This window comes from Coregonus lavaretus (assembly GCF_964263955.1).
Source record: "Coregonus lavaretus genome assembly, chromosome: 15".
Classification (NCBI taxonomy): Eukaryota; Metazoa; Chordata; class Actinopteri; order Salmoniformes; family Salmonidae; genus Coregonus; species Coregonus lavaretus.
This window is the reverse complement of record NC_140002.1, coordinates 41,129,435-41,139,532: the sequence shown is the minus strand read 5'-3', so window position 1 is coordinate 41,139,532 and position 10,098 is coordinate 41,129,435. Positions and strand designations below refer to the sequence as shown.

General features: G+C 42.2%; 1 protein-coding gene across 4 annotated transcripts; it reads left to right on the top strand.

The window, feature by feature from the left end:
* The first annotated feature begins 208 nt into the window (after positions 1 to 208).
* On the top strand, positions 209 to 9,415 carry LOC311142825 (pyruvate dehydrogenase E1 component subunit alpha, mitochondrial-like). 4 transcript variants are annotated; one of them, XM_084178518.1, is made up of 13 exons: positions 209 to 342; positions 1,081 to 1,101; positions 1,833 to 2,807; positions 3,448 to 3,516; positions 3,602 to 3,775; positions 3,894 to 4,020; positions 5,037 to 5,128; positions 5,286 to 5,378; positions 5,478 to 5,633; positions 5,717 to 5,788; positions 5,907 to 5,974; positions 7,716 to 7,824; positions 8,025 to 9,415. In XM_084178518.1, exons 1-13 carry the CDS (start codon positions 286 to 288, stop codon positions 8,187 to 8,189), a joined length of 2,178 nt encoding a protein of 725 aa, XP_084034644.1. In that variant the 5' UTR covers positions 209 to 285; the 3' UTR covers positions 8,190 to 9,415. The 4 variants fall into 4 exon arrangements, with proteins under 4 accessions (XP_084034644.1, XP_084034645.1, XP_084034646.1 ...); XM_084178519.1 differs by lacking the exon at positions 1,081 to 1,101; XM_084178520.1 differs by lacking the exon at positions 1,833 to 2,807 and having other exon boundaries at positions 216 to 342.
* The last annotated feature ends 683 nt before the right edge of the window (positions 9,416 to 10,098 follow it).

Sequence of the window (10,098 nt, the reverse complement as noted above, 5' to 3'; positions counted from 1 at the left end):
TTAGTTGATTGGTTCAGTGTTTGAGACATCTGACTTTTCACTGGTGATCTCAGTGACAATTTAGTGTTTATTCATGCTAGTTGTGGTGTGTGGATCAACCTCTGGAAGTGTAGGGTATTTGTTGATTTAGACCATTTTTTCAAGCGAAGTATAAGGGAGTTATACTCCAGTCTAGTAGGTGGCGGTAATGCAACATTTATTGGATGCCAACCGCCGTTAAACCTCATCGAAGAAGAAGAAGACTGGCAGCAGAAACGTTCTGCAGATCGGTGGCGGCAAGATAGTATGCAAAAGATGCTGACAATAATCTCCAACGTGCTTAGGGGTAGTGCAAGCAGAAATGTAAGTATTGTTTCTGGATAGTACTTTAGTATAGGATAAAAAGGACCGCTTGCATTTTTCTTAAACGAGAGCAGCTGCCGTCTTGACCTTGCTAGACAGCAAGGCCCGGATTCGTACTCGTACCGGGGTAACGTTAGCTAGCCTGGCTTCAGATACACATAGGACTGTTGCCTAGCTGTAGTTAAGTAAACCTGTTAATGTTAACTAGCTAAGATCCAAGCGAATCATATTAAAGGCCTACCGGTACTTTATCTAGTTAGCTAACTAGCCAATCGTTTAGCTAGCTGCTAACTTGTCAACATAGTTGACCTCAACAAGCCTAATCTCCACTCCAGCAGCAGCAGCATCATCATCAAAGTAATTCTAATAACGTTAAATGCAAGAGTATCTCCTCATGTCACATCATTGGTTGTTTTGTTTCTGTGCCACAATGTCAGCTATTAATCAAGATACCCAATGGTAAGGTCTTAATGATGTGAAAAAGCTTCTGACTGAAGTGTCAGTATGATGAAAGAATCAGTGTTATATGAAGGTAATCACAGGGAACTAAAAACTCACGTTTTCAATGATTGGCTGGCCACCATGGATAACACACCTCAAACATTTGATGTGGCACATAATTGTCAGAACTTTCCCTTTCATGTCTGACAATATAATCTCTCATGTGATTCTCTCATTGATCTGTCTCTTTATCCATTTATGTCTTTCCCTTGTATTCTCTCACTCCCTGCCTTATAGGGAGCCCAGGTTGTGTCAGAGGTAAGATGTGGTTTTACTGTAGTGTAAGGGTGATACAATCCCTGTGGCTCACCTGACTCCAGCTTTATTCTAAATGATTTATTTCCCTTTCACTTGGTATGTGCCATACTTTCACTCAATGATTTTATCTCGTGAATGCTTTGCTATCTTCTAATCCCTCATCTTGTTGCTTTTTGAAAGTTCTTATACTGTTAAGATATATTAATTATCACATGCACACACAAACCTATCTCATATGTATGTATATCTTCTAGCTAGTCCTACTTATTTTACATTGGATAGTGGTGTCAGAGCCAACAGGCTAGTGCAGATGCTTTGGCAAAGCCAAAAGTGGTTTGATAGGTAGGTAGGTACAGTTTATTTTATATTGTGAGTGGAAAGTTGTTTGGTTAGTGAGTTAATGAGTGCAGAGAATGTGGTTTAGAACTAGCCTGAGTCTTCATAGGGCCTTCATTGGGAGAGGTTTTTATGTGGAATTCCACTTCAAAGGCACATTTTAATTCACAGAGGTTAGTTTTGTTTCATAGATGAAACAAAGCACTCAGATGATGCACTTTAAGTGTTGAAAAGCCTTTTCTATTGGACTGGATCAACACCTTCAGAACAATCACCAGGCCTTTAGCTGTTTGAGCTGGAGTAGGTAACTGCTGCTGTTTTCAGACCCCTCAGTGGGTGTTGACATTACAGCTAGACTCTGCAGTGACTGATCTGCCTGGCTCTTCTCTCCCCAGTCCTCCATGTGCAGGGCTGTTTTGCAGCTGCTGGCGGTCCAGGGGCAGTATGCTGACATAACCTCTCCGCCAGACCCAGCACTACGACCCTGCAAGCCAGACACAGATTTATACTCTGTCTCACACAGTCCTCTAGCAGACAATTTCAAAAGACCAAAGACTGATCTAACATTTACTGAAACAGACCACAGTGCTGTACTAACCCCAGAACTTACAATTGCCAGCAGACTAATACCTGAAGAAGAACCCCCAGAGGCCACTCTAGTTGATCCGTCCCCTGCCTTTAACAGTAAACTTGAAGAGGAGTTATTTGACACTGACAAACCATTTGCAGATCCAACATCACTTCGCCATGTGATAAATACGGACCTGCCAGTCTCAGAATTATCCTTATCAGAGCAACCAAATCTAAACTCACCAGAACCCTTAGCAACTGGCCCGACTGTTACAGAACCCTTATCAGATACTACCCTGACGGTTTCAGAAGCAGAACCCTTGGCAGATACTGCCTTGACTGTTTCAGAACCCTTAGAAGAACCCTTAAATGTCCCGATTGTTTCAGAATTAACTTTATCCAAACCACTTGTTAGAACAAACCCAGTTATTCCAGAATCAAACTCATCTGAACAGTCAGCTGCGATGGACTCTCAAGTATCAGAATCGACTTTACCAGAGCCTCCAATAACCTCTGATGCACCTATCATAGCCCACTCTTCAACAGAAGCAGAAATAAACTTTGACCAACTAACACTAGAACTAACATCACCAGAACGACCTCTAAACACAGGCCAACCGACCCAGGAATTAAACCTCTCAGAACCTGACATCAGTACTAACAGCGACACTACTAACTCATCCATATCTGAGCCTCAGCTGGCAGAGAGGAGCCAGAATACAGACATAATGTTGCTTTCACGCCCTGAGATCGCCCTCAGCTTGACTGAAGACACTCCTTTACCAGAGCCACAGCTTGCTGTGAGTACTGGCAGCCCCTCTGTATCTTACTCTCCTCCCCTCACAACCACTCACGCTTTTACAGTGCTCTGCATGCCCTTATGCACAGGTGCTGTGATCCTGCTGTTTTCTCACACTAAGGCTAAGCCCATGGTGTGATGATCACTGTTTCCTTAGTGTTTGAATTGACTGGCTGTGTGAACCTGCCCACCCCAAAATGAACTATTTTCATCTTTGGTCTACAACACAATAATATGTTCTCTTTTTCCCCTCATTAACCATTCACATTTGAACATACATTATTCTGGATATGTCTGTTTCAGCCAATGAGGCGTTCTTGTTAGCTGATTGGTTCAGTGATTGAGACAATCTGACTTTTCACTGGTGATCTCAGTGACAATGGAGTGTTTATTCATGCTAGTTGGTGTTGTGGTGTGTGGATCAACCTCTGGAAGTGTAGTTATGTTTTATCTCAAGGTTATTCACTCCACCCTTTATCAATGTATGGGTCTGTCCTATTTCAGATACTTTTGTGCTGCCTCTCCTGGCTTGCCCAACTGCAGGTCTTGTGAAGTATTTTTGTAGTTGTGAAAAGACGTGATGATGTCTGGTAGAATGTACACATGGAGTGCATCTCTCAATGTCCTCTGTTTTATTTTAGGCCGCCAGCATGGTGGCGTCGTCACGTTCATATGCTGATTTCACTCCTGAGGCCACCTTTGACATAAAGGTAAGACAAAAATAAAACGTTTTTAGCTGATTGATTCTCACTGTTTGCCTTGATGAGATCGCATTGTGTGTGTTCCCTCGTATAGAAAGTTGACCTACATCGTCTGGAGGAGGGCCCACCTCTGACGGCCACTCTGACCCGGGAGGAGGGACTGAAGTACTACCGCACCATGCAGACCATAAGACGCATGGAGCTGAAGGCAGATCAGCTGTACAAGCAGAAGATCATCAGAGGCTTTTGTCATCTGTATGATGGCCAGGTTAGAGCGCACACAATCACTCTCATGGATTGTATAAGCAAATATAGTCTCGCATGTATACACACATACTTCATTCAAATATAAACGCTCAGAGATTCTGTTTGTTATTCTATGATAGGAAGCCTGTGCGGTTGGCATTGAGGGGGGTATCACCCTGTCAGATCACCTGATTACTGCATACCGCGCCCACGGCTATACCCTCACCAGGGGCGGGACCGTCAGGGAGATCATGGCTGAGCTCACTGGTGAGTGTACTTGACTTGACCCAATCCAATAGATAACTCTAATAAGAGCTAATAGTGCTGAACGATTAGTGCTTTTTGAGGTCGGTTCGATTATTAAAAAATAATCACGAATTTCGGTTTCTATTATTTTTTTAAACATTAAATGCATTATGAATTAATGATATTAAAATGACGAGAGATTTTTAATGGAAATGTCAAAGCCAGAAATGGTGAACGTTAAATTGCCAAAACATTGAAAATATTCCATTGTCTTTGTCAGGTCCATATAGAAAAAAAGGAAATTACAATTAAATAATAAGATATTTCAGTTGTGTATATTACTTAGTTTTATTTTTTGACTTTATAATTTTTCATTCCTAAGTCATCTCATCTCCTCTGCTCAGACAGTAGCAGCCAGACAACCATCTAACATTCTGTGTTCTCCCCATACTGTACTGTCTTTAGTCATCCTATTTAGCTAGGCTAGTCTGCTTAAGTATGCTGCAGAGTTGTCTGATGAAATAATTGTACTAGTTCTTCTCGTTGTTGTGTACATTACTCTCTCATGCAGCGGCGTATGCTATCTGTGTATCTAACCTAACATAGGAGGCGTAAAAGTGTATCCATCTGGGTCCGAGCCGGAAAAGAACAGGCGCAATGGATTATGGTCATTGTAGTTAATTACCACGGTTTTGCGCTGAACTAGGTTGAACATTTGCTTAATAAAAACTACAACTCCCGTCAGCCCAGCGTCCCATATAGTTCTTGGCTTCATTTATCTCGTGAATTATTTGATTTCTCTTTAGAGAAACGGCGCGTTGGCTCACAAAAAAAAACAAAATGGAATTAAAGTAATTGAAACGATGTCTGTCAATTATTTGTTTAATAACCAAAAAAGCAACATTTGGTTAATCGCTCAGCACCAAGAGCTAATCATTCTACCTCTGATTTTGTCTTCCTAACCATTCAAACACACATCTTTCACTCATTGTTTTCTTCCCTCATTTCCTATTTTCTTCCCTTGCTGTCTCACTAAGGTCGTAGAGGAGGCATTGCTAAGGGCAAGGGAGGCTCTATGCACATGTACACTAAAAACTTCTATGGAGGCAATGGCATTGTGGGAGCTCAGGTAATTCACAAAGGCCTAGCATTATTTATTTATCTTAGATTTGAAAGAATCCCATTTGATTCCTTTTTTAACCTGATCATTTGTCTAAGCTGTATATCCCATTCAAAGATGGTGGATTCTCCCTCTCAAATAAAACACCTGCCTAATCTCCCCTCAGGTACCCCTGGGAGCCGGTGTAGCCCTGGCCTGCAAGTACCTGGGCAATGACCAGCTGTGTGTCAGTCTCTATGGTGATGGAGCAGCCAACCAGGTTTGACATACAACATGCTTCTTAACACCTGCATGCATTGAACATATGAAGTACAACGATTTGAGCCCAACTGTTGACTGAATTGTTATTAATCCACAGGGTCAGATCTTTGAGACATATAACATGTCGTCTCTTTGGAAGTTACCCATCATCTTCATCTGTGAGAACAACCAATATGGCATGGGCACATCAGTAGAGCGCTCTGCTGCCAGCACCGAATACTACAAGAGAGGAGACTACATTCCTGGCCTCAGGGTAGACTGCTAACTAATACATTCACGCTTCTGTATAACTTACAAAATGTAATTCTTAAACTCAAGTAATGTATCTGTATCCAGGTGGATGGGATGGATGTTCTGTGTGTTAGAGAGGCCACCAAGTTTGCAGCTGATCACTGCCGATCTGGAAAGGTGAGCATCAACCTTACAAGTATGGAGGGTTGTTGATTTTGTGTCTGTGTACAGGTTTGTGTGTTTTTAAGTCGAAGTAGCACAACTGAGACTGTTTCTCTGCTCCACCTGTGTTCAGGGCCCTATCCTCATGGAGCTCCAGACCTACCGTTATCATGGACACAGCATGAGCGATCCTGGCGTCAGGTAAATGTCCACAGCTCAACTGAGTGTACCAAACAATGACTCCAATGCTTCCCACAGTGTCAAATTGGCTGGATGTCCTTTGGGTGGTGGACCATTCTTGATACACATGGGAAACTGTTGAGAGTGAAAAACCCAGCAGCGTTGCAGTTCTTGACACAAACCGGTGTGCCTGCACCTACTACCATACCCCTTTCAAAGGCACTTAAATCTTTTGTCTTGCCCGTTCACCTTCTGAATGGCACACATACACAATCCATGTCTCAATTGTCTCAAGGCTTAAAAATCCTTCTTTAACTTGTCTCCTCCCCTTCATCTACACTGATTTTGAAGTGGATTTAACACGTGACATCAATAAGGGATCATAGCTTTCACCTGGTCAGTCTGTCATGGAAACAACAAGCATTCTTTTTTGTATGCTCTGTATATCGTTATTGGATTAGTAGATTAGTATTGTTGATGCCATAGACATGATTATTATTACCTACCTATCTGTTATTTTCTCTGTAGAAGTTATTTGAACTCCATCAGTAAACAATTTTCCATCCAACCATTTAATGCGAAGGATTTACCTGGCGCATAAAAACAGTCACGACAGGGGTAATGGAAACAGGAAATGTCGGATAAAATTCATAAATGTCGACAGACAATTTGTTCGTTCGACAGGGTGGGATCTTTTTGTGTCTGTAAAATGTATTATGTGAGAAATGGGGGTGGAAACACCTTTTTATGCACAAATATTGATATAATAACCACAAGTCACGCAATATGTTACGTTGTAGGCCTACCACCACGATGCAGGAAAGCATATAGGTAGATGAAATAAGTTATGATGAACTTCACATGCTGGTTAAGTGCACAGTGATCATGCACATTTCCAATAGGCTAAATATCGAGGGTAGACTATTTGAATGCTGGTGACATGATAATCGCTGTTTGCTGCCAATAATCAAATAAAATGATCTTGCTCTTATCCATATCTCATCATAAAACCTGACCACTTTATCAGCAAACTTGTCTAGAGAGCATGCGCCAAAACCAGATTGGGCAAGTTTTCAATTTAACCGTTTTTGCGACAAAACACTCGGCAGAGTTGATATATTTTTTACGGAGTGGCTGCGGATCCGACTTTTCTGGACCTTTCTTCCCGACAGCTAAAGGTCCCGACGCTTCTGCGCATGCGCGGGATTCTCTACTTACTCAGTCCCTGCTCTACTCGTGGAGAACAGGCTACTCTGGCGATTGGTGCTTGTTCAATAAAGTTAGATCAAAGCTGAATCAATGTCTGCAACATCACATGATGATAGTATTGTACATAACAGAACCCAATATAATAGCATAGCATATTACAGGGATACTCAACTACTACGGGGGGGTAGAACTGGGGGGTTACCTACAGATCTGCAGCCACAGCCTATTTTTCTTTAAATTGGGTACATGGGAACTTTTTTATGTGCACTACGTCATCACACAGACTTTTCTCCGCAACAAATCAGTTTGATGGAAACACCTCTGGTGGGAAAATACGCAGATTATTTTGAATATTCGCATGAAAATCTGGCACCAATTGGATGGAAACCTAGCCTAGTGCTGACCTACCAGGGATTCAACAGCTAGTTTTTCAGTGCTTTAATATATTGCTGCCCTTGCACTCTGCTATGTCCCCCCGTAGCCTCCTCCCTGCATTCTCTTACCTGCCGTAGTGACACTGCATACCCCTACCCCGCTCTTTCCCCTTCCTTAGCTACCGCACACGTGAGGAGATCCAGGAGGTCCGTAGTAAGAGCGACCCCATCTCCATGCTGAAGGACCGCATGCTTAGCAACAACATGGCCAGCATAGAGGAGCTCAAGGTGATTCTCAAATATTCACTAATATACTGGCCATTCGACACAGTATGAATAGGCAGTATATACATAGTCAAGATAGATTCATATCTTTGACTAAGTTTGAAAAATGCATGATTATTGATGCATTGTAAATAGTTACAGCTGACAGAAGCATGTCTTGGAGGATGTAATGACCAAACTTCCCTTGTCCTGTATGTGTGCAGGAGATTGATATTGCGGTGAGGAAGGAGATTGAAGACGCTGCACAGTTTGCTACCACAGACCCAGAGCCCCCTCTGGATGACCTGTGTAGCCACATCTTCGCCAATGATCAGCCCTTTGAAGTGCGTGGCGCCACCCCATGGACCAAGCTGACGTCGACCAGCTAAAGGCTCTCATGCCCCACCCTTTTGTCTTCCAGGCCCTTCCCCTATGCTCCATCAACGCACACTTATCTTTGCACACATCACATTCCTCATCTCAGCCAATGGCCTTCATGGACTCTAATCTTCTTGCCCCCCCCACACACACATTATCCCATGCCGACAATAGCTTATACCACCCATTTATTTTCCCTTGAGAGCCCTAATTCAAACACTCCACACCCAAAAAGAGTGCCTGACTGATGTCATACCTCATTGACTAACTCTGAGTCATTGCTACTTGCAGTGCTCATGCCACACTATTGGCTCTTGTCTTTTCTGTTGAAAAGTCACTTAAAACACAAGAGAAGTAAAAAGAGCCTTTCATTATCCCTCTCCAAATGTTGTTCTGAGACTGGTCACTTGGACCAATTGTCCTTATCAACATTACTGGTATAACATAGTCCCGTGTAGCTCAGTTGGTAGAGCATGGCGCTTGCAACGCCAGGGTTGTGGGTTCGATTCCCACGGGGGACCAGTGTGGAAAAAAATAAAATGTATGCACTAATTAAGTCGCTCTGAATAAGAGCGTCTGCTAAAATGAAAAAAAAAAATTGTATTCCTATTTGATTGTTTTTTTTCTTCTCCCTATCCAAATAAGATTAAATAAAGGGTATATTAAATAAAGGGCTTTACGTTGGGATGTGAGCATTTTTATATATCTTGCGAAATCAAACCTGTGCCTGTGGGATCTTGTCTGTGTTTGGAAGATGTGTCTCTAGACTGCGTGCCACTCGTAGCGGAGCACTAAAGATCCACATGAATGAAGGCGGAGTCTGGAAATTGTGGTGTGATGCTTCAGAGACAGATTATTGAATACTGCTGACCTCATGCCTTCACTGTGTTGTTAGTCATACACCATTTTTGTAGACCATCACCTTCTAAATCATAATGCCCCCTGCTCTCTAGTTCCCTGAAATAATTGTTTTGTCCTATCAGCCTCGTATTTATTGCTGAATGTGTTTTGCACCTAACGTACCAGTACTCAAACTATAACTGCTTCAAGAAGGAATAGAAAATGCCTCTTTTGGGAGTCTTGGTGGTCAACTGTTACAGTGAATAATGGTCATACTACAGAACAGTGGGGCACTACACAGGGATCTGTCCTGGTTTTCCCCCGGAGGTGATGAGATCAGGAAGTGTATGTGCTCCGTTATTGTCTGTCAAAACAAATAAACATTGAAAGAAACTAATGAACTTGTTTTGGGCTTTGTATATGTGAATGTGTGGTCCACTGGCTCAGTTGGTAGAGCACAGCGCTTGCAACGGCATGATTGTGGGTTTGATTCCCGCTGGGACCACCCATACAAAAATGTATGCATGCGTAACTATGTTGCTTTGGATAAAAGTCTGCTAAATGGCATATATGCTGTTTTTTAAGAGCAAGAGAAAGTGTGTGATATATATATATATATATATATATATATATAAATTATATACAGTACCAGTCAAAAGTTTGGACACCTACTCATTCCAGGGTTTTTCTTTATTTTTACTATTTTCTACATTGTAGAATAATAGTGAAGGCAAACTATGAAATGACACATGGAATCATGTAGTAACCAAAAAAGTGTTAAACAAATCAAAATATATTTTATGTTTGAGATTCTTCAATATAGCCACCCTTTGCCTTGACAGCTTTGCACACTTGGCATTCTCTCAACCAGCTTCACCTGGAATGCTTTTCCAACAGTCTTGAAGGAGTTCCCACATATGCTGAGCACTTGTTGGCTGCTTTTCCTTTACTCTGCGGTCCAACTCATCCCAAACCATCTCAATTGGGTTGAGGTCGGGTGATTGCGGAGGCCAGGTCATCCGATGCAGCACTCCAAAACTCTCCTTCTTGGTAAAATAGCCCTTACACAGCCTGGAGGTG